Raw genomic sequence first — 25,853 nt, forward strand, 5'->3', positions numbered from 1 at the left:
GTCTGCCTTCTGCCCGGGCGGCGATCCTTTATCCAGCAGCGAGGGGAAAGGCGGTCGATGCTCTGCAGGAATCACGCGCGGCCGGGGGACCGGAAGCTCGCGGGGCTTCGCCTTCAAAATAAAAGAGGCTCTGAGGTTTACAACTTGGGGAAAAGAAGAAAAGTCTACTTTTTGATTTTTTTTCTTCTGTAAAGCATCTGCTAAAGAGATGGAAACAAAATTGGATTTTCTTTTCTTTTTTTATCCGAAAATAATAATAATTTGTTGAGAATAAGAAAAATCAAGAATATTGTCAACATTCTCTTTAATATTTACCACCTTCTATTTATCATCAGATATTTAGATCTATTTTCTTTAAATATTTCCAAAGTTAACTAAGCCTTAAGCATTTTTGGTAAAAAAAAATTAAATAAACAAAATTTTAATATATTGAGAGATAAATGTTTAAAACTTGCTATTTGCTACTTGCTAGTTTTCTTGTCTATTTATGTCATTTGTTGAGAATAATACAAATCAAGAATATTGTCAACATTCTCTGTAATATTTAACACCTGCCACTTGGCATCAGATCTTGAGATTTATTTTCTTTAAATATTTCCAAAGATTTTTAAACCTTAAGCATTTTTGGTGGAAAACAATATGTAATACACATCGCTGTGTCTGATTTAATATAAATATATACAATTCAGTTTATGAACTTACACTTATATGTTATTGAATATGTATTAAATAACTATTTTGAATGGATGCTAATTTTAAATGTATATAAATATACAAATCCCACGTACCTCCATTTGAGAACCGTTGTTCTAGTTCCCCTGCAGAGGTCACTATGCGTCTCTTTGTAATTGCTCTGTGTCTCTTTATATATTCTTCTTTCATTTTGAGGTCTATTTGAAGTGTTTTTTGTCTCTTTGTAGTCGTTTTGTGTCTCTGCAGTTGTTTTGTGTATGTTTGTCGTGTCTTCTTTGTTTGTTTTGTGTTTCAAAAGGTCATTTTGTGTCTTTGGGGTCATTGTGTGTGTGTGTGTGTATGTGTGTGTGTGTGTGTGTGTGTGTGTGTGTGTGTGTGTGTGTGTGTGTGTGTGTGTTTTTGGCAATTTACAAAACAACCCCCCGAAAAGCAAATAATAAAATAATAAAATTCACATAAACACAATAGTCAATAGCAGACATACTACACTTTGTGGGAGAATGTTCTCAGCTAACTTCAGCAATATCAGTTATTAATTTACACCATGAAACTAATATTTATTGTGCATTTTCTTCTTTATTAAAGGAATATCTAATTATATTTAAATACCACTAAAACATGCATTAGAAAACAAGTGAACATACTTTACATACATTGTAGAAACTTTTTATGTCTAACATTCTTAGTAATATATATATATATATATATATATATATATATATATATATATATATATATATATATATATATATATATATAAACAAACTTAATAGAAAAACATAAATCCCAAAAAGTCTCCAGGCACCGTGTTATTTTGAAAGTCGTAACCGGAAGTGTCTTTCTCCCGCCCTTAACTTGACCACATTGCGCGAAGAGAGGCGGGCAACTGAGAAGGCGGTTGCTTTAATGAGTCCCTTGGCGGCCACCGTCCTCCGATCCAAACGCTTTATCCACACATATGAATGAAAGTAGAGACACGACGTGATGAGGAGCCGCCACTTCAACACAAGAGAACCAGAAACACACTTTGTGTTACAATAACATGATTTATCTTCGTTTTGTTGCGTTAAACGCAGAAGTTTTGTCTTGTTTTTTGTGTGCTTGTTTGTGTTTTTCAAATAATAGAAACGCCTTGTACATCAGTTATGATACATAGGTGTGTTGTGTTCAAGACTCCGGATTCTCTTGTTAAAGACAGATAGTAGTAGGCCTGCTGCCCAGTTATATGTTGTTATATGTCTTTATTACAACGTGTTATAAACAGACATTACATTTCATTCAGCTGATCCTTTTATCCAAAGAGACTTACAATAAGTGCATCAACCATGAGGACAAACTCAGAACAAGAATCAAGAAAGTACAATTTCTTCAATAAAGTTAAACTACAAAGTGCTATCAGTAATAAACATTAAGGTCTTACTAAAGTGTTACTAAAGTGCTACTAAAGTGTTACTAAAGTACTAAAGTGCTACTAAAGTGTTACTAAAGTGTTACTAAAGTCCTACTAAAGTGTTACTAAAGTACTAAAGAGTTACTAAAGTCCTACTAAAGTGTTACTAAAGTACTAAAGTGTTACTAAAGTCCTACTAAAGTGTTACTGAAGTACTAAAGTGTTACTAAAGTCCTACTAAAGTGTTACTGAAGTACTAAAGTGTTACTAAAGTACTAAAGTGTTACTAAAGTCCTACTAAAGTGTTACTGAAGTACTAAAGAGTTACTAAAGTCCTACTAAAGTGTTACTAAAGTCCTACTAAAGTGTTACTGAAGTACTAAAGTGTTACTAAAGTACTAAAGTGTTACTAAAGTACTAAAGTGTTACTAAAGTCCTACTAAAGTGTTACTGAAGTACTAAAGTGTTACTAAAGTCCTACTAAAGTGTTACTGAAGTACTAAAGTGTTACTAAAGTACTACAGTGTTACTAAAGTCCTACTAAAGTGTTACTGAAGTACTAAAGTGTTACTAAAGTCCTACTAAAGTGTTACTGAAGTACTAAAGTGTTACTAAAGTCCTACTAAAGTGTTACTGAAGTACTAAAGTGTTACTAAAGTACTAAAGTGTTACTAAAGTGTTACTAAAGTCCTACTAAAGTGTTACTAAAGTACTAAAGTGTTACTAAAGTACTAAAGTGTTACTAAAGTCCTACTAAAGTGTTACTGAAGTACTAAAGTGTTACTAAAGTACTAAAGTGTTACTAAAGTACTAAAGTGTTACTAAAGAGTTACTAAAGTCCTACTAAAGTGTTACTGAAGTACTAAAGTGTTACTAAAGTACTAAAGTGTTACTAAAGTGTTACTAAAGTCCTACTAAAGTGTTACTAAAGTACTAAAGTGTTACTAAAGTCCTACTAAAGTGTTACTAAAGTACTAAAGTGTTACTAAAGTCCTACTAAAGTGTTACTGAAGTACTAAAGTGTTACTAAAGTACTAAAGTGTTACTAAAGTCCTACTAAAGTGTTACTGAAGTACTAAAGTGTTACTAAAGTCCTACTAAAGTGTTACTGAAGTACTAAAGTGTTACTAAAGTCCTACTAAAGTGTTACTGAAGTACTAAAGTGTTACTAAAGTACTAAAGTGTTACTAAAGTCCTACTAAAGTGTTACTGAAGTACTAAAGTGTTACTGAAGTACTAAAGTGTTACTAAAGTCCTACTAAAGTGTTACTGAAGTACTAAAGTGTTACTGAAGTACTAAAGTGTTACTAAAGTCCTACTAAAGTGTTACTGAAGTACTAAAGTGTTACTAAAGCACTAAATTGTTACTAAAGTGCTACTAAAGTCCTACTAAAGTGTTACTAAAGTCCTACTAAAGTGTTTCTAAAGTACTGAAGTGTTACTAAAGTACTAAAGTGCTTCTAAAGTGTTACTAAAGTACTAAAGTGCTACTAAAGTGTTACTAAAGTACTTCTAAAGTGTTACTAAAGTGCTTCTAAAGTGTTACTAAAGTACTAAAGTGTTACTGAAGTGCTACTAAAGTGTTACTGAAGTGCTACTAAAGTGTTACTAAAGTACTAAAGTGTTACTGAAGTACTAGAGTGTTACTAAAGTACTAAAGTGTTACTAAAGTACTAAAGTGTTACTAAAGTCCTACTAAAGTGTTACTGAAGTACTAAAGTGTTGCTAAAGTACTAAAGTGTTACTAAAGTGCTACTAAAGTGTTACTAAAGTACTAAAGTGTTACTAAAGTGCTACTAAAGTCCTACTAAAGTGTTACTAAAGTACTAAAGTGTTACTAAAGTGCTACTAAAGTGTTACTAAAATACTAAAGTGTTACTAAAGTCATACTAAAGTGTTACTAAAGTGCTACTAAAGTACTAAAGTGCTACTAAAGTGTTACTAAAGTGTTACTAAAGTCCTACTAAAGTGTTACTAAAGTACTAAAGTGCTACTAAAGTGTTACTAAAGTGTTACTAAAGTGCTACTAAAGTGTTACTAAAGTGCTACTAAAGTCCTACTAAAGTGTTACTAAAGTGCTACTAAAGTGTAACTAAAGTGTTACTAAAGTCCTACTAAAGTGTTACTAAAGTGTTACTAAAGTGTTACTAAAGTGTTACTAAAGTACTAAAGTGTTACTAAAGTGTTACTAAAGTGTTACTAAAGTCCTACTAAAGTGTTACTAAAGTGCTACTAAAGTGTAACTAAAGTGTTACTAAAGTCCTACTAAAGTGTTACTAAAGTGTTACTAAAGTGTTACTAAAGAACTAAAGTGTTACTAAAGTGTTACTAAAGTCCTACTAAAGTGTTACTAAAGTGTTACTAAAGTACTAAAGTGTTACTAAAGTGTTACTAAAGTCCTACTAAAGTGCTACTAAAGTGTTACTAAAGTGCTACTAAAGTCCTACTAAAGTGTTACTAAAGTGCTACTAAAGTGTAACTAAAGTGTTACTAAAGTGTTACTAAAGTACTAAAGTGTTACTAAAGTGTTACTAAAGTACTAAAGTGTTACTAAAGTGTTACTAAAGTGTTACTAAAGTGTTACTAAAGTACTAAAGTGTTACTAAAGTGTTACTATCCTTATTCAAGGTGTAGTCGTTTTTAGTTTGCGAAGGAAGATGTAGAGACTTCTGCTGTCCTGAAGTCAATGTGCAGACAGTAATACACATGAATCCTCTTCAGTCCCACTGCATCACAAGCTTCAAACTAAATACTACACAAAATACACAAAAAATAACTGTTAAGTAGTTTTTTATTAATATTATTATATTCCCCCAATTATGCAAATGTGTATTCTCCGTTTCCGAACATATAATATAAGTAAAATAAATGGTTGTGCCAAACTCTCCTCTTGTGTTCCTTGTGCGATACACAGAGTGCAACGTCTCTTCTGGGACGTCTCTCATGGGACGTCTCTCATGGGGCGTCTCTCATGGGACGTCTCTCATGGGACGTCCCATGAGAGACGACGCCCCATGAGAGACGACGCCCCATGAAAGACGTCCACACACCAGCTGTTGCTCAATGTCAAAGGAGCAGCATTTGTTTTCTTCTTTTTACTTTTCTTCAAAAGAAGTTTGTTCTGTCTTTTCTTTTCCTGGAAGATGTTCTGAACTTCCTGATCTGGAACACAAGACACAATACATCATTTGACAATATGACAACAGTCAATAGTTAAGTTTTAGTTTAAATACATTTTCTATTTTTTAAATACAATTGCCATATTGTGACATTAATACAAGTATTCTGGACATGTTGTCTCAGTTAACCAGTAATGACGAATAAAACACTCTTTAATTATTCAGTCATCACCTTTCCTTCCTGCGTTGGTTCTGCAGTACTTTGTGTGACGTCATCGATATAAAAACTACAAGAAGGAATCCGGCCGCTGCAGCGAATCCAGTGAAGACGTTCTGCAGGAAACTCTCATCTCCACCTGGAACACATTCAGAGGCTAAAGGGTGTGTTTGGAGAGTTGGTGCTGAGAGGCGGGATCTACTGTATTAATACATAGTATATATCTATATATATATATATATATATATATATATATATATATATATATATATATATATATATATATATATATATATATATATATATAAATGGATTAGTGTTATTTTTCTTACTCTGATTTTGCAAAAACAGTAAAACCCACAGCAGTAGCTGCTGCTACACAATGACCTCCAGCAGCCACATGATGGCGCCATAACAACTGTAGAGTTTTATGTAAAAAGCATAAAACTCTTCTTCGCTGGAGAAGAAGACTTTATGTGGATTCATCCGACACAGAAAATAGTCCCAAACAAATGCACCATTTTATTTCTGTTTGAGTAACGTTTGCTAAGAAAAACTAGTTAAAAAAAAACATTAATCCTTAAAAACAATATCTTCGTGAGCGTTTTAGTATTTAAGGAACCGATGGATTTTTAACTGAAAGTTCGGAAATATTGAGAGACAAACAAACTAATAAAAATGTTTGTGTCTCATCTTGCGTCTCCCTGCAGTGGTTTTGTGCATGTTTTGAGTGTGTGTCTTCTGTGGTTGTTTTGTGTTCCCGAGGTCATTGTGTGTGTCTTTGAGTTCATCGCGTGTGATTTCTGGGCTTTTTGTGTCACGTTGTCGTCACTTTTTGTCTCTTTGAGGTCATTATGTGTCTCTTTGTCGTTGTTTTGTGGTTGTTTTATGTACATTTGTAGTCATTATGTGTTTTTATCAGCTGTTTTGTGTATATTTGTAGTCATTATGTGTTTTTGTCATTTTGTGCCTTTGAAGCAACGTTTTTTGTAGCTGTTTTGTGTCTCGTTAGAATTGTTTTGTCTCTTCTGTGGTTGTTGTGTGTGTCTTTGTAGTCAGTCTTTTTTGGTAATTTTGTGTATCTTTGTGGTCGTTTTATGTGAATTCTGGGCGTTTTATGTCACTTTTAAGTGATTTTATGTCTTTCAGAGGTCATTTTGCATCTCTTTATAATATTTTTGAGGTTATTTTGTGTCTCTTTGAAGTCGTCATTGATCTCTTTTGCGGTTTTGTGTATATTTCTAGTCTTTGTGTGTCTTTTTTGGTAATTTCACGTCTCTTTAAGGTAATTGTGTGTTTCTTTGTGGTAGTTTTGTGTCGCTTTGAGGTCATTGTGCGTCTGTTTGTACTTGTTTTGTATCTCTTTGAGGTAATCTTGTGTCACTGTGCATCTTTGTGGCAGTTTTGTGTCTCTTTGAGGTCATTGTGCGTCAGTTTGTACTTGTTTTGTATCTCTTTGAGGTAATCTTGTGTCACTGTGCATCTTTGTGGCAGTTTTGTGTCTCTTTGAGGTCATTGTGCGTCAGTTTGTACTTGTTTTGTATCTCTTTGAGGTAATCTTGTGTCACTGTGCATCTTTGTGGCAGTTTTGTGTCTCTTTGAGGTCATTGTGCGTCAGTTTGTACTTGTTTTGTGTCTCTTTGAGGTCATTGTACATCTCTTTGTGGTAGTTGTGTGTCTCTTTGAGGTCATCTTGTGTCACTGTGCACCTTTGCGGTAGTTTTGTGTCTCTTTAAGGTCATTGTGCGTTTGTTTGTACTTGTTTTGTGTCTCTTTGAGGTCACTGTGCATCTTTGTGGTAGTTTTATGCATCATTGTTGTCTTCTCTTCGTGGTCGGTCTGAGTCTCTCTGCGGTAACATTTCTCAGCACAGGCCCAGGGGGCCCCTGACACTCCGGGCCCCTGACACTCCGGGCCCCTGACTCTCCGGGCCCCTGGGCCTGTGCTGTGGGCCCCTCAGTAACATCCAGGTGAACTCACCCTGGGCCGCGCCACCGCCCACCAGCAGGTGTCGGGTGGCGTTCAGGTGTCCGTCGTTGAGCTCCGGCTCGATGCCCAGGATGTGACACATCAAGGCGTAGATGTTCACCGTCTCGAAGGGCCCCACCTCCAGGTTCCTGTGGAACGCCGGCCCCACGGCCCGAAAGAAGGGCTTCATGTCCATGTCCAGGTTGTCGAAGCCGTGCTCGCCCTTGTGGAACTGAACAGGGAAATACTGCACCGAGGGAGGGGAAACACAGAGGGAGGGGAAACACAGAGGGAGGGGAAACACAGAGGGACGGAAACACAGAGGGACAGGAAACACAGAGGGACGGGGAACACAGAGGGAGGGGAAACACAGAGGGAACACAGAGGGAGGGAAACACAGAGGGAGGGAAACACAGAGGGACAGGAAACACAGAGGGAACACAGAGGGAGGGAAACACAGAGGGAGGGGAAACACAGAGGGAGGGGAAACACAGAGGGACAGGGAACACAGAGGGAGGGGAAACACAGAGGGAACACAGAGGGACGGAAACACAGAGGGACAGGGAACACAGAGGGACAGGAAACACAGAGGGACAGGAAACACAGAGGGAGGGGAAACACAGAGGGAGGGGAAACACAGAGGGACAGGGAACACAGAGGGACGGGAAACACAGAGGGACAGGAAACACAAAGGGACGGAAACACAGAGGGACAGGAAACACAGAGGGACAGGAAACACAGAGGGACAGGAAACACAGAGGGACAGGAAACACAGAGGGAGGGGAAACACAGAGGGACGGAAACACAGAGGGACGGAAACACAACACACACCACACAGTCTGTTAGATTCAATGACGTCGTAAAGCTTATTAGGTATTGATTTAACCCTCTAAAAACAGTGTGTGAAATCCCCCTGCGCCTATTATCAGACAAAAAACAACAACATATTATCCCCGGAACCACATCGTTGTTTAACTTCATTTAAATTGCTACAATGAAGAAGAAACATCTGGTGTGAAACATCATTAAAGTTATTAAGTTTAAGTATTTATGTAAACTCCATTTTTGAAACAAACGACACAGTTTTTTGACTGAAACTCCTTTAAACACCCAAATGATGTGTTCTGTTATGATTTTTGTTGCAGATTCTGATTCTTTAGGTCTTAATCTTTCCTAAAAGGTGTGATATTAGTATGTGGGCTGTTGTTAGGGCACCATGATACAGTTTGAACAACTCGGTGTCCGCTCCAGGAGACATTTTTGGGAAATCTTGCTCATATCGTGCTGGAAGTTCATAGTTATGATCAAAATATCTTTTAAAAGTGATTTTTTTTGCAGATATAAAAAAAATTCCCAAGACTTTGCTAAAGAAATATATACAATAAACACAAGTAGTGGAATTAATTTGGGGTTCCTACGACGACTCAAACACAGCGAAAAGAAAAAAAAGCCTAGAACCAAAATTGGTTCCTCCGTGCTTAAAGGTATCGGGTCCTAACAGCTGCAGAGGCCTCATTCAGCCAGCAGAGGGAGCTGTCGTCAAAGAGAAGGAGTCCTCTCCTACTGGATGTCTCTTTTGTTGCTTCTATCAACCAATGAGCAGTCAGAATTATAATCCAGCTCCAAAATAAACATAAATTCCTTTGATAATTTCGTAGTAAATATCCTGTTTATCACCAGCTGGAAATATCACTACGCAGAATAGCCTCATCCCAGCTGTTACGCAACAGCTTCTCCTCCTCTGAGATCAGACTGAAAGGAGTTGAAGTGGTCATAAAGGGAGATAAATAAAAAGTCAGATGATACAGTCGGTCAAAACCTATAAACTGCAGATAAGATGTTTTATCTGTGAATTCTCGTGACTGATTAGTTTCCTCATATTCAGCATTCAGACAGTTTATGATTTCAGTTATTTATTCTTTTAAATGAAGGTTATGATTCAGTGGTTTCCAGTAAGCGACGGACTCAAAGTTACGGATGCAAAGTTACCGCTTTATGGCATCAAATAAAATAAAAAAACTCTAATTTAGAATCTTTTGAGGCGTGAATGGTTTCATGCAGCGTTCGGAACCACTTTATTCAAAACTGACTAATTATTCCTGGTAGAAAAGAGTCTAGTTTTCACCATTTTCCTGGCAATGCACCTGGCAAATGGTATTTTCCAGAAAATGCATCTGGTAATTTAAGCGTCGCCGTCGTCGAGATTTGAGAATATTAAACTGGGCGGCAGGCGACGGTGTTTATCTGCAGCAGCGTATCAGCGCTCGTCTCTTGATTTCCTTATAATGAGTCAATGACTGCGTCGTAATCGTAATCTCAGCAGGTAAAGGTCGAGTGTGGAGTATCAGGAGACATTCAGGCTGCAGATTACAGCTCATTACGCAGCTTTGGTTTGTCCTCTCCGGGCTTCTGTAGCAACATGGAGAGAACCGGCTCTGCTTGAAAACATAAACGGCTCATTTTAAGATAAACGATTCTTATTTTCAGGTGATTTTACGCTGAAGAAAACGACTAAATAATAATTCCCTTTTTGCTAAATGTCCCCGCTACATGCAGCTTTTAAGTGTTTCCACGTGGCGCCCTGAGGAAACTGTCTTTGTGAACTTCCCAGCATGTTAAAAACCCAAACCAGTGATGTCATAGGAGGCTGCTTGCCTCTTGTACACCAACAAGGATTCATTCAAAACTCTACGGTTTAACTTTAAATCCTATTAAACACCAGCTCAAAACAAAGAAAGATCTATTGGAGCCAGGTGTTTGTGTATTTATATTCTTCATAAACCTAAACAAGTAGTTTTATTGCCTAAATCTGAACTAAACTGTGACTGAAAAATAATAATAAAAAAATCAAAAAAGGCTTCTGACAAACGTGGACTTTGATCTCAAACAAGCAGCTCTCTAAACACACTTTGCTGATGTTTGTACTATGACTACTAAATACATATTTTATCCTCAATTAAATTGAAGCTTCTCTTTAAACATCAGTTCAGTTTTACTCTAAACCCTCATTCACTTGAATTCTGTTGCCTTTATTTATTTTTTCAAACTCTGACTTTTTTTGAGACGGAAGAAAGATAATTATCAAGATCCTCGAGGAAAGTTATGGGGCAGAGTTTTATGACGCTGAATGTCTCTCAAGATAAGCAAGAAAACCGGAGCTGAACAGGAAGATTGCACCAGCAGACTGAGAAGCCTTTTAGTTTTTTATCTTCTAATATTCCTCCATGTTGCTCCAACATTTCGGCCAACAGGTTTTCCTCAAAAGGAGATTCCAGAGCTTCTCTGCTGATCCATCAGGACCAACGTGAGGTAAACTAGCAACTAGCCTCTAGCTAGCAAACAACGGCCTGTTTTAATAATTAATGTTATTAAGTACCGCCCCCTCTTTCATACTGACTGGGTCGTGCACGTTTTCTTTATTATTTTACTTTGTGTGAGCAAGTATCTCCATGTGAACTAAACGAGCCAAACAGAGCTCTGCTTCACATCTGGATTCACTGATTTTGTTTTTGGATTTTGTTTTTGTGTTGACATACATATTCTGTAGTTGAGAGCCACTGGTCTACGGTGGGTAGAAAACATGTAAGTCACTTTGGATAAAAGCGTCAGCTAAATGAAATGTAATATAAAAAGCAACTTGTTTTTTTGTGCTTTTTGTTGTGATGGTTGTTGCACAAACACAAAAGGTCATTAATAACTCATCCGTGAGATGAATAACGTTGTTTGGGTCGTAGTGACAGATTCGCACCCCGTTGATGACGTATCCGGCGTCGGCCCACAGGACGATGGGCAGGATGCGGTCGTTGTTGGCGAAGTGCAGGCGCTCCGGCATCTCCTCCTTCCTGAACACGTGCAGGTGCGGGTGGGCGCCCTTCAGGGCGGCGTAGACCTTCTCCAGCCGGCCCGGCTTGGGCAGCAGCATCCCGGAGGGGCCGAAGTCCACCAGGTGGAAGGACAGGTCCCCGAAGGAGAAGCCGGGGATCCGGGACAGCGTGATCTCCTCCAGCAGCCCGTTGCGGTACACCGAGCTCATGCCGTGGTCCGAGGTGACGATGAGGTTCAGGCGGTCCGTCAGCCCGCGGCGGGCCGCCGAGCGCCGGATGTATCCCACGGTGCGGTCCACCTGCTCCACCATGGCGCGCAGCTGCGGGGAGTCGGGCCCGTAGCGGTGCCCCGTGCCGTCCGGCTCGCCGAAGTACAGCGACACGAAGTCCAGCTCCCGGTCGGCGAGCCAGCCCGTCACCCGGTCGGCGTTCTCCCGCCACGCCGTCTCGTTCTTGTAGTTGTACAGCGGCGGCTCCACTTCCCGCACCATGGCAACCTGTCCCTGGTAACTGGAAGCCGTGCCGGGGAAGTGAAGAGAGCCGGCTTTTAGGCCCTGGAGGAGGAGGGAGACACGTCAACCCCCACGCACAAGTAGGCATAAACGCACAAGTAGGTATAAACGCACAAGTAGGTATAAACGCACAAGTAGGTATAAACGCACAAGTAGATATAAACGCACAAGTACATATAAACGCACAAGTAGATATAAACGCACAAGTACATATAAACGCACAAGTACATATAAACGCACAAGTAGGTATAAACGCACAAGTACATATAAACGCACAAGTAGATATAAACGCACAAGTAGGTATAAACGCACAAGTAGGTATAAACGCACAAGTAGATATAAACGCACAAGTAGGTATAAACGCACAAGTAGGTATAAACGCACAAGTAGGTATAAACGCACAAGTAGGTATAAACGCACAAGTACATATAAACGCACAAGTACATATAAACGCACAAGTAGATATAAACACACAAGTACATATAAACGTACTTCTTTAAAGGCGGAACATTAACAAGCGTGCAAAAAGGGTCGATCGGTTCAAACATGCAGGAAACCAGATCAGCGGCTGCTGGATTTCACAGCACGCTTACAGCAGCTGTCATTTGCATGCAGTTATAATAACACACACACACATATATATATATATATATATATATATATATATATATATATACATATATATAAATATATATACACACACACACTGGCAAAACATTTGCATCACTACTACAGGGATCTCGCGGAAAATTCATTCTCCAATGTAGTTTTGTGGAGAGAAATGATTTCTGGTGCTGTAACCTAACAGATGGAAAATGGCGGCGCACACACACACACATATATATATATACGTATATATATATATATATATATATACGTATATATATATATATATATATATACACACACCAGCAAACAATTTGCATCACTACAGCAGGGATCTCACGGAACTTTCATTCTCCAATGTAGTTTTGTGGAGAGAAATGGAAAATGGCGGCTCACACACACACACACACACACCACACACACACACACACACACACACCTGCCTCTGCGCGGTGATCCAGATGGGCAGCGAGCCGTTGTCCCACCACTCGTTGACGAACTGCGTCTGGTAGTACGGCTTCTTCTCCGCGGTGCCGGTGCTGAACCACATGTTGTGCACGACCCCGTGGTTCTCCACGTGGCGGCCTGGAGGAACACGGGAACCGCTGCCGTCAGGTCTGCCGCGCTCATTATTCACAGCGTGACACATTCGCATTAAAAATTCTATCAACTTAACGGGGCTGAGTGGCGTGACGCTTTTGGACAAGGTCTTATGACCAACTTCGGAGATTAGAGGAATTTAATTTCAAGGAAGTTAAATGTTCTATCTATTTCCCGCTGATGATTTGAGAGTCAAAATAAGAAAAAGGGGAGCAGCGACTTCTTCCCCCAGCCATCCACGCATAATTATCTTACTCAGCTATAAAAGCTGTTGGACCCTGGGACATTCAATTACAACTAATTCCTTTTTCACCACGGCTTCTTTTTTCATTTTCTATCCTAGCAAAGTCAACTCAGAGCCGCCATGACATCACATCCCTGCTGCCAGCCGGGAAGAAAGACTTCTACCTACTTCATCATGTTCTTACAATGCTGTATTACACACTCTGAACCAACGTGACGGCCATGTGTTCAGACACATGTTGACCAGTGGGTTCATGACTTTAAACCATATTTCCATGAGCAAACAGTAAAAAGTGAGTAAATGTAGTATTTAAACTAACAATAGAATACAAAGCATACAGTAAACCTTAAATGACTCAAATGAATGAGACAATAGTTAAGAATAAACATTTATATAGATGCCTGTATGTATGCCTGCTTATATTCTGAGTCTTTCTTTTAAAAGCATATTCATTATTTCAAACTCAGCGTAAATGAACGACATGAACACATGAATATAACACATTTACATGAACACATGAATATAACACATTTACATGACTTTTACTAAACTTTTGGGATTTCATTTTTTTCAAGGACTTTTCCAGGCCTGGAAATAACCATTTTAAAACTCCATGACTGTTCCAGGTTTTCCATGACCGTAAGAACCTCATGTTTTACTTTACGTTGTCTGTTGGCTCTACTTTCCTGTTACTTTCTTCATTACTATTGTTAACAGATCAACTCACACACAAAGAAAAGAAAATACATGTTCGCTGATCCCTGTACATCATAACATTACATTACATTTCATTTAGCTGACACTTTTATAATACGTGCATCAACCATGAGGACAAATCAAGAAAGTACAACGTCTTCAATAAAGTTAAACTACAAAGCAACATTTAAGTGCTACTTTGTAGTGGAAAAGATGTTTTTAGTTTACTCATCAATAAAGTATATGATAATACGTTCACCTGTCAGGAGGGTGAAGTGCGCCGGGCTGGTGATGGTGAGGTACGGCGGCGTGACGTAGGCGGCCTTGACCCCGTCCTCGGCCATGCGGTCCAGGTTCGGCGTGTCCACGCCGCGGTCGTAGTCCCAGCGGAACCCGTCGAAGGAGACCAGCAGCACCTTGGGGCTCCGCGGGGCCGCCGGGGCCCCGAGGACGGCCGCGGCCCAGAGGAGGCCGAGGCCGGCGGCCCGCAGCAGCGCCGCCTGCGTTTCCCGCCTCTTGACTGGCGCCATACCCTCCAGCGGAAACACACACACACACACACACACTCACACACACTCGGGATTACAGGGCGATCCACATCCAGCTTCTCGCCATCTCGCCTGAGGATTCTGCCGCCTGCGGCTTCCCAGCACGCATCTTATCTGCTAGATTGGACGGACTTTATCTCGCTCTCTGCATGCCGGCCTGCTGGTGTTTACGAGCCGATTCTTTTACGACTGGGAGTTGTGTTCGTTTTGCTCTTGAGGACCGGCAGTAAAAAAAGCAGATTAATCTCTGCGGGCACATCGGGGCTGTTTGTTTCCCTCCCTAACTCGCTTGTTGACGCTGTCTTTCTGTTTGTGCGCCCGGGCCCGTCCCGCCCGCCGCCAGAGCTTCCTGTGAATCACCGGCAATGGAGGAGCGACACTTTGATGGGTTTCACCTTGGAGTCGGGATGGCGCATGATTGATCTGACGGCGCTGAAAATGAAGAGGAAAATGAGAGTGTATATCTCTTCGTCAGCCGGCTGTGGTCTCTCGGGGAGAGGAGACCCTAATGGACATATTCATTTTAATAACTCAAATGTGCGCATTAGCCCCCAGGATATTGTGAAAAAGATCTTATAAAATCTACATTGATTTTTCTTCCTTTTTTTCGTGGCAATTGCCGCGGACAAACTATCCCACAGAGCTGCGATCATATCCTCGTCCAGACGTGGTGTCTCAGGACATTGTGATGTAACCTTATCAACGAGCTAACTCCTCAAATGTGTTCTTTATTGTGTGTGTCCTTGGCAGAGGTTCAAGGGAATCGTCCAATCTTTATGGAGATAAGGGATAACATTCATCAGCTTTTCATTTACCTCATTCATATTCATTAGCTTGCTCGCGTTAACTCTTCATCCGTCAGCAGGATCGGAGGAAGAGGAGGAGGAGGAGGAGTTGAGACGGAGAGATGAGAACTTTATCAAACAGTCCAAACTTCATCTGACCCACTCCTCATGTTCCTGAAGAGGAAAAAAGTTTTCTTATCTCTGTTTCTTCGCCTTCAGCACCCCCTGCTGCTCGTACGCCGCCACTGCAGCGCAGCCTCGCCCACGGATGACACAACCGTTGCATCGGTTTGAGCCAGATTGCGTTAATAATGCACAGATTAAATAAACAAAAACATGGTCCTTTCCCCGGCTGAAGATGTGGGATTTCATCTAGAGTTCTGTTTCACTTTCATGAAACCATCTGTTTAAGTTTTACATCCTTTAAGCGATCAGTTTGAGACATTTAAAAAGTTCATGCTGCAAACTTTTGAATCCGTCACTGCGACCCAAACAACTGTTATTCAGCTCGCTGATGATTTATTAATAACCTTTTGTGTTTGTGCAAAAACCATCACAACAAAAAACAAGTCGCTTACATTTGAAGTAGCTGACGCTTTTATCCAAAGCAATTTACATATTTTTCTACACACCGTAGACACGGCGAAATGGAGCAATTAGGGGTTAAGCGCCTCAAGGACACATCGACATGGACGAGCAGAGCCAGGGCTCAAACCACCGATCCTCTGATTGAAAGACAGGCATGCTAACCACTGAGCCACAGTGATGTGAAAACATTTATGCTGCGTTCACAACAAAAGCGTTGCGAATTATTCACACGAGTAGATTACATGTGAAGTCAAAGCGCAGACGAGAATGGTTGCGGAAAAGCTATTTTTCCAACGGGCGACGCAAATGAGGCGAAAAAGCGTTGCGAAAAATGTCCGCCTGAAGTAGCGCTGGAAGACGCAGGTCGGAGCTGTTCAATATTATGAACCCAGACACCATGGAGTTTGATGTTCCGACGTTTGTGGGACTTCCTCAACAAGTATAAAGCAGAACTAGTGGATATTTCAATGGTGGATGGCAGAAACGATAACTGTTTTCACGGAGTTAAGCCACGGAAAAGCGGCGCCCCCTTTCCGCCAAGAAAAAGCGAATGAAGCGAATTTACCACATAAAGTCGAGTGAGTAAAGTCAGGCGAAAATTCGTAACGCTTTTGGTGTGAACGCAGCGTTAGACTTTTAATAAATCAACACATTTTCATTGCCCATAATTGCGACTGAAAGGAGACCATCAAGTTCATGCCGGCGTGCCGAGATCGATGTGTTTTGAATTGTGAGCAAAACAAACTTTTAATGCATGAATGGCTTATTATCAGGTTACATGCCAGCGAGTCAAAGCGTAAAGCGTCAAACACCGCTGGAGGAGCTCGTACCGCCGGCTCTCGGACCGCCGGTTCTCGCTGGTGAACCTCAGCCAGCGTTTCCTTTCTATTCAAAAGCGTCCGGCGCCGGTAATTGCCGTCACGCTTTGTCTTTTTTTATGTTTTTTGGTCACGAGCGATGAAAGACAAGACTGAATGTACAATATTGATCGTAACATTGATCCAATTATCTGTGTGAAACACACACACACACACACACACACAACTCATGTTTTATTCCTGTTTACAATACGTATCGAGATTTGTTTTCCCATTTTTGTGTCTTCAATTTGGCAATTTTCATTATTGTTCTTCATTAAAGAACTTGTGCAATGTACATTTTAAAGCATCAATAATTTAACACAGACTATTAATACTTTTCTTTGATATATTTTCAACTTCTAATTAAATTAAACTAATTAAATGTGAATTAGTGATAGTGTTGGCTTTACATATAACGCTGTGAAGCCGAGGGGAGCTGCAGATCCATGATGGAAATGAGCCTCATCCTGTTTTTGTTTTTTTGCAAGATTTCAAAAGGTTTATTTAAAATTCAATAGATTTTAGTATGAAAATATGGATTATAGACGCGTTATCTAAACGCAGCAACATAACTTTAGTGGCGGAAAACACTCAGCAGCTAACGGAGTCGGTGGAGACCAAACACGGAGCTAAAAAGAGACAGACAATCTAAGTTATATTCGTCAGTTGACGTTAAACACGATTACAAATGAATGCCAATGTTGCTTCATAACTTCTACGTGAAAATAATCAACTTAAAAAGACAAAGAAATCTATATATTTCTGCTTCACCACTTCTCTTATATCTGTAAGGAGGACTCCTTCACACCTGTCAAAGGGTTTGAGAGTGTGTGTGTGTGTGTGTGTGTGTGTGTGTGTGTGTGTGTGTGTGTGTGAAGGCAGAGGTCTCAGGGCAGCACCAGGTCCAGAGTCAAGTGAACACACAACACACAAAAAAAGAATATGTTTTTAAAAATGCATTCCCTGTTATTGACTATGTAACGTCCGTGTCAGCACTTAATCAAAGTGAATTCACACTCAAAGCGACCTTGAGCGTCTGTCGGTCTCCTTGGACAGAGTCTATATGTGAGCTCCTGTTCCGTGTGTCGACGTTGATTTGATAACAATGAGATTAACATTTAGAGCGGGTGGCGCTCGGTTCCGCGTCCGTAACTCAGCGCATTAAAAGTGAGCAGCAGGACGATGACAGCAGATATTCCTGTAATAAAGCAGAAGAGTCGCTCTCTTCCTGCAGCGGGCCGCTAGCATGTCATCACTTTCCCTCTCAGTCGCTGCCGTGCATCAGCTTTCCTCTCCATTAATCCTTTATTCGCTCTCTTGAACAGCCGGCAGAGGGACTGGACTGCTCTCTCTTTATTTCCTGCTTGCAGAGGTTGTGTCACCAGCAGTTTATTTAGTGCTGCACCAGATGGAAAGAACAAAAAAAAAGTCTAGTTAATGATCAGCTAAAGGCTACACCATAAAATACACCATAAATATATATATTATACTGCACTGCGGGGGGAAAGTGGAGTTGTACTTTTACCGTAAAGCGTACCTTGCTGCTACTTACCATGTTAGGATGAACAGGTATATGACACAGCCTAAATAAATAACAATATTTTTAAATAATAGCCAACATTTTGTGTAGACAAATTCATTTTTTGTCTGAATTAAACAGCCTTTTAAAAATATGTCCACAACAAACCATTCATTCCCTCCTGTTTGAGTCATGTTGGTTCAAATCTAAGTTTCTGAGACTTAAAACTATTCCTCATGTTTTTTTTAAAGGTTTATGTCCTCAGCAGCATGAAGGTCAGAGCGTATACTGGTCCTGGGTTTCCCAGTAGCAGGTCTGCAGAGGCACCAGTGGTCCTCAGGGGGGCGCTGCAGCGGTCGCATGGCAGAAGGTTCATCCCTGGGGAGCATGAACGTTCTTTAGGAACTTCATGCCAATATTTACTTAAAAGCTCCAACCGGGGACCAGTAACTATCCGGCTCAGAAGTTTTTAACGGTCATACTGGTTTAGTGGATTTGAAGCCACAGTGCTGGTGACAGAGGGACTTCTCGTTAGCCGGAGAGTTTTTAAAATGTTACATTTTGACTACTTTTGAGCACATTATTAACTAGCGTTAGCTCATCTATGCTATGTGCCAGCTACTGAAGGTAGCCATACTATGTATATATATATATATATATATATATATAATATATATATATATATATATAAACACACACACAGCTACTTGCATTGACTTCCGTCTCGACCACCACGTATGAGCTTCAGCTTTAGCTTCTACCGGTTTTCACTGCTGACATCCTGTCAAACACATTCTAGTCTCATCTGTCTGCCTCTTTTCAAATCACTTTTTAATTCCCCCCCCCCAAAAAATCAGGAATTAACATTAATTCATGGAGTGCAGTTAGTGACAGTGTGGGCTCCACGGCGCTGTGGCTTTAGAACGTAGTTCACATTGTTATACATCATCACATAACCAGGAAGGAGCCGCGAGAGTCGGCGTGGACGAGCCAACGCGCCATATGCAGCGTAGTAAACGTATGAAATGTCCAGCAGAGCGTGTGCACCATATGTGCGTTTGCACTGTGTGTGTTTTGTGAGACGAGCGAGGGGGAGAACGGAGGTGAGAGGATGAGGAGGATGAGTAAGAGCTGGGACTGGAGGAGGCTCCGGCTTGTGGAGGCAGTGAGGCTGACTTAGTGGCTTCATTCCAGTGCGTGGGCCCTTTTTTCAGGCTCCGTTACCCGGAACCGGTCCACGCGATGAAGCCCGTCCCTCCTCCTCTTCCTCCTCTTCGTCCTCGGCCCGGTGTCTCATTGTGACGCCGCGGGGGCTTCCAGTGTGCTGCCATTACACTTTTCTTTTTCTCTTCCACACGGCACAGTAATTGATTTATTTAATTTGCTTCAAGAGAAACTGTTGTCAGCCGACCAGGCAGCCATTTCTCAGGCCACTTTAATTAAATGCCAGGTCTTTAGGTGTGATATGAAATTCGTTTGGCTCCTCTGATCTCTCCGCTCCTCAGACAATTCATTAACATTTTCATTTCTGCCTTTATGTTTTTCACACAAAGCTTCAAAAGGGAGCTCATCAGTGACTTTTCGGTCCCCGCGCCATACATTCAATCGTTTATTTAAGTGCATTTAAACTAGAGATTAAGTGCAGTGTGGCTGTTTCACGTGAGATAATACGGAGTTTGTGGAGCCTCAGTCTGCGGAGGAATTAAGGGAGAATAGAACAAGCGCACCTCTTGTTGGGTCGTCTTTTATTGGAGGCTCTGTTATATATTGAAGCTGCTTCAGGTTACTAAACTGTACCGAGATAATAGACAGAGATTCAAGCAGAGTTCATTCTGACCGATGGAGTTCATGACTTTAAACCAAATGTCCATTACAAACATTTAGTGAAATCTGGGTGTAAACAGTAAAAAGTGAGTAAATGTAGTATTTAAACTAACAATGAGAACACAAAGCATACAGTAAACCTTAAATGACTCAAATGAATGAGACAATAGTTTGATTAAAAGAATAAACATTTATATAGATGCCTGTATGTATGCCTGCTTATATTTTGAGTCTTTCTTTTAAAAGCATATTAATTATTTCAAACTCAGCGTAAATGAACGTCATGAACACATGAATATAACACATTTACATGAACACATGAATAGAACACATTTACATGACTTTTACTAAACCTTTGGGATTCTATTTTCTTCAAGGACTTTTCTAGGCCTGGAAATAACTATTTTAAAACTCCATGATTGTTCCAGGTTTTCCATGACCGTAAGAACCCCGTCAAGTCAATATTCATCTCTTTTCTAAATCTTCCCGCGGCGTCATTAATCTGCAGGCGAACAGGTTTCACCGCTAGCCTTCAGCCTCTTTTAGCAACAATCAAAAGGTCTCGTTGGCGCTATAATCTGATGGGAATTACAGGTTTCACATCTCTTTCCCGCCTCACACGTAACACCTGATGAAGCGAGACCTCGGGTCTGAAGCAGCAGCGTTTATTTCAGTCGTAATAGCCGGGCAGCCGGCACGCCTCCCTAATAATATCCCGATGCCTCCCCACTCGCTGTGACTCAGAGATCTTCTGAAAGGCCGTCTCCACTCATCCTCAGAGCGGCCTTCCTCTCTCTGGTGCAGATGAACAGCAGCTGCCTCTTCCTGCCTCCCACCACACGTCAACACATCAGCCTTCAAACGGCAGGAAATAAAGAATACGAGGCTCGCTAAAAAAACCCGAAAGAATAGCCTGCTGCAGCTCACATTACCAGGATTGATGTGTATTGACAAATATGTTTTTTGCAGGCAGAAAAACCTTGGTTACAGCCAGACGGAGCAGTTTGTGTAATAGTTGTGGAATTGAGTGGAAAAAACTAGGCGGCGGATGAACATAATTTAGCTGCAGGGGGTAAAAAAAAACAGTTTTTATTTTCTCGTTGCAGAGCTGGTAGTCTACACTTTTAGCTTTAGGTCCGGATTGATTTTCTTTCAATTTCGTTCAGACATTCAAGGTCTCCAGAGACAAAGCTGACCATTAGTCACCAGCATGTTATCCTCCTGTGCCATCGGGTGGGCGGCTTCATGTCACTACTATACGATGCACAGTGCAGTATAGTATATAAATATGTATAATATACTTCAACAATGCATAGTGCAGTATAGTATATACATATATATATATATATATATATATATATATATATATATATATATATTTATAAAATATACTTCAACAATGCATAGTACAGTATAGTATATAAATATGTATAATATACTTCAACAATGCATAGTGCAGTATAGTATATAAATATATATATATATAAAATATACTTCAACAATGCATAGTACAGTATAGTATATAAATATGTATAATATACTTCAACAATGCATAGTGCAGTATAGTATATAAATATATATATATATATATATATATATATATATATATATATAATATACTTCAACAATGCATAGTGCAGTATAGTATATAAATATATATAATATACTTCAACAATGCATAGTGCAGTATAGTATATACATATATATATATATATATATATATATATATATATATATATATATATATATATATAATATACTTCAACAATGCATAGTGCAGTATAGTATATAAATATATATATAATATACTTCAACAATGCATAGTGCAGTATAGTATATAAATATATATATAATATACTTCAACAATGCATAGTACAGTATAGTATATACATATATGTATAATATACTTCAACAATGCATAGTGCAGTATAGTATATAAATATATATATATATATATATATATATATATATATATATATAATATACTTCAACAATGCATAGTACAGTATAGTATATAAATATATATATATATATATAATATACTTCAACAATGCATAGTGCAGTATAGTATATAAATATATATAATATACTTCAACAATGCATAGTGCAGTTTATACATGCAGTGAAACTGTTTGTGAAATACTGTTCACATATTTCTGTGCCTTATTTTATATATATATATATATATATATATATATATATATATATATATATATATTTTGTCTTCTATTATTGCATTTACTTCCCTTTGTTTGTATTTGAATTAAAATGAAAATGTTTAACTTAAGTTTTGAGTTAGCAAAGTAAGATTTTCATTGTACGGAGTTAACTGCATATGAAAACATCTTGAATCTTGTCATTGTGAGGATGTTAGCTCAAAGCACCACATGTATGGTTTCTCTAGACTCGGTGTTCATGGTGCATGTTTCAGCTGAGCGTACATTAAGAAAGGAAACCCAGAGAGACGCTCCCGGAGGCTCGAGTCCGGCTGCATCGCCGTCCACTTAAAGCCTCGGGGGAGTCTTCGTCAGCCTCTTCATCAGCCTCTTCTTCAGCCGCCGCATTCCAGTAATTGTTGAGTATTTTGTGTGTGTGTTTTGTTAGAATATTGAGCACACGTTGGCGGCTCCTTCATGAAAATGTGTCAGCGGACACCTCGTGGCCGCCTCGTCTTTACGTCGCACCTACACTTCCTGAGTAATGTCTATTAGCAGAAGGAAAACTCTGCCTCAAAGACCTGCTGTGTGGAGAGTCAATAACTGTGAAACACATCATTAAATATGAACGGCATCATAAATAACTGCATCTATATACAGTACGTCGACTGGTGAATGTCACGCTACAGAGCTGCTACCGGCAAAAATAGATCCAAACTGTTGGTTTGAGAGAAACTGAAGCTTCCTGGTGTCAGGACTTCATCCCAAAAGCTCTTCATCCTGAAACAGAGCGAAGGGTATTGTAAACGGGGCATTAAAACCGAGTCCCACATCAATTCCCCCCTCGCCGAATGCCGCATAACCGGAGTCATTTTGACAAAGTAGCCGTGTGATTATTTTTTATTTCCATTTGAAAGCAATTAGCTGAAAGGTCCTTCCCTCGAGTTCGGTGGCAGAATGTGTGGAGTGACTCGGGATAATTGCTGTGAAATGAACAGAGTGCCAAGTTGAGAGAAGCATGAACAACCGCGAGGGCTTCCTCTCCATGGAAACGCCCTCTGCCTTTGTCAGGGCACCAGGAAATTAGGCAGCAAGTGATAACAGGGCTTGAACGAGTAACAAACGCAAGAGGGAGGGGGGGATATTTACTCCATTTCAAGCCATTACAGAAATTGAGTGTTTCCCCACATCTCACGCTGTGCCGACTGAGCGCTGGATGCCGGATGAGGAGGAGGAAGAGGAGGAGGAGGAGGAGGAGGAGGAGGAGGAGGAGGGGGGTCCTTAAGCATGGCAGCCGCCAGCGACGTGCCGGGTGTTGGAACAACACGGCGTTCGGCAGGACGGATGTAACGAAGCCCGGCGCCGTCGGCGTCGTGGCACCGACCGATGGCGCCGCTGCCTGCGAGAGGAGGACGAGGTGTTGGACGGGGAAGAGGCGGCGTTGCCACGAGCCGCCTCTTCTGCCGCCGGCCCCTAATTGGAGGCGGGCTCTCCCCTCGGCGTCTCCCTTAAAGCACCGCGATTGCTATTGTCATTCCTCTCGTTAGTAATTAAGCAGCTATCGACTCCTTCTCTGCACTCGGCCTCTTTGATTTGGCCCGAGGTCTGGAGATATGGATTCTGCTCGCTCGCGTTGGCCGGTAGCCACTGAGGAAGAGGAGGAGGAGGAAGGACTTATTTGTTTACTTTTTTTGTTTTCCTATGTCGGCGAAGCACCTTTACCTTTTCACGCCGCCACGTCGGGTTCCTTGACGTCGGCGCCACCGAAGAGCGCCGACGTCAAGGAACCCGCCGAAGGCTTTTCTATCGGCGGTGGCGGAGGGCAGAGGAACGTCTACCGAGTTCAACTCACCGGGTTGTGATTCATCACGCTGCTGCGTCTCTTCAGCGGGAAAACAAGCAAACAAAGTTAGCTGGAAACAAGGCGCTCGTAAACAGACGAGAAGAGAAAGTTCAGCGATGCAAAGTTCATTTCTTTGCAAGTTCATTTCTGAAACGATGGTTCAACAAATCTCTTCTCAAGGTTTCACGATTTCAAACTCCTGCAGAAGTACTTTCCACAGAATATCTGTTTCCTTTTATTCCACTGTTGAATAAGCGCTCGGGCAGAATGTTTCGAAAAGCTTCAGCTGAACACGGTAATCATGATTTATTTTTTTAAAGGAGTATTCAAACCTTTCAACAAGTGTATTTGTAAGTTCTCCTCATCTTCTGAATGTTTTTGTGAACATAACATTTTTAATTTGGGGCAGATTCTTTGTTGAAGCGGCAGTTTATCAAACCTTCTCCAGTAGAAGAGTCAGTAATTTATATGAATAATAGTGAAAAGGAAAGTTCTTCACAGGCCCACTTCCTTTTAACCCCGATCCAGGTCCAGATCCAGGTCCAGATCCAGGTCCAGATCCAGACTGTGTTCAGGCTCTTTGGGGTCTGGTTGGGTCCCGTCATGAGCCTGAGGACTTTATCTGCTGCTTCATTGGTGGAGCGTCACGCTCCTCCGGGTCGGTTCAGGTCCACCGCATTTTGGATCCGGTCAAAATATCTTTCGGTTCATTTCGTGCACTTCTGTTTTAGTCTGAATCTGTTTCGTCTGCACACAGAAACCCCCCAAAGCATTGGGCTTCTCACCGGCACCAATTCTGTCACCAAAAGAAAATCTCAGATCCTGTGGGTTTGCCATTTAAAAACCGCGGGGATTCCCTCTCTTCAGGAACGTTCTGGAGAAGGAAGGATGAGCATACCAGTGTGAGTTCAGAAGGAGGAGTTCAATAATCGTGCCGGAGTGACAGGGACCAAAAAGCAATTCCTGACTGAGCACTAATCCCCACTTTTATTTTTTTTGGGGTGGGACGCACCGAGAGCGAGATAAGCGAGATAAGCCTGCTGGGTAATGCGGAGGCGTCGCTCCTCCGTCCTCGGCGGTGACAGCCCCTGACAGGCGGACCCCAGCAGCACGCCTTGTTTATGGTAATGCCGGTGGCCCGGGCCAGCCCCACACTGAGCGGCTCAGATAGGGACGTCACCGGCCCGTCAGAGTGGCCTCTTGCTGGTGGGGGAGACGGGTGAGGCGCGGCCGGCCTGCTGGGACTCCCTCCCACCTCATCATGGTGGGATGGTTCATCTACTTCTCCACACTTCATCTGAACCATGAATGACATCGTGGAGAGAGAGAGAGGATTCTGCTGTTAATGCATGCTCCTTTGCAAATATGCATTTCTACAGCAAGTCCTTTAAGTTATATTTTATTCTGATAGGGTCAGCCCCTTGACAGTTTCATTTAAAACTAGCTATGCACTGCCAGTTATGCCTTTATTTTATATGCACGTGTTGTGTTATTCATTCAGTGACGCACACTGATGTACCGAACAACGAACAGGAAACTAATACTTTAATCTTTAACTGAAGTCGATGCTAAAGTGTGTGCATTCTCTCTACTGACCACCAGGGTGCGAATCCTCTGGTTGTATAGAAGTCTATGCTTCATGTGTTAAAGCTGCATTCTCTCTACTGACCACCAGGGTGTGAATCCTCTGGTTGTATAGAAGTTTATGCGTCATGTGTTAAAGCTGCATTCTCTCCACTAACCACCAGGGGGTGACTCCTCCGGTTGTATAGAAGTATATGTTTCATGTGTTAAAGCTGCATTCTCTCTACTGACCACCAGGGGGCAACTCCTCTGGTTGTATAGAAGTATATGCTTCATG

The 25,853-nt window shown here is 40.9% G+C and overlaps 1 protein-coding gene across 1 annotated transcript; it reads right to left on the reverse strand.

Annotated features, from left to right (window-relative positions):
* Window positions 1-7,283: 7,283 nt before the first annotated feature.
* LOC306749620 (ectonucleotide pyrophosphatase/phosphodiesterase family member 7-like) lies at window positions 7,284-14,348 on the reverse strand (the record flags this gene model as incomplete). Its single annotated transcript, XM_079232932.1, has 4 exons — window positions 14,129-14,348; window positions 12,769-12,914; window positions 11,136-11,765; window positions 7,284-7,634 (listed from the first exon to the last, which is right to left on the reverse strand). Exons 1-4 carry the CDS (start codon window positions 14,211-14,213, stop codon window positions 7,284-7,286), a joined length of 1,212 nt encoding a protein of 403 aa, XP_079089058.1. The 5' UTR covers window positions 14,214-14,348.
* Between the last annotated feature and the right edge of the window lie 11,505 nt (window positions 14,349-25,853).

Source organism: Taurulus bubalis (assembly GCF_910589615.1).
Source record: "Taurulus bubalis genome assembly, chromosome: 17".
Lineage (NCBI taxonomy): Eukaryota > Metazoa > Chordata > Actinopteri > Perciformes > Cottidae > Taurulus > Taurulus bubalis.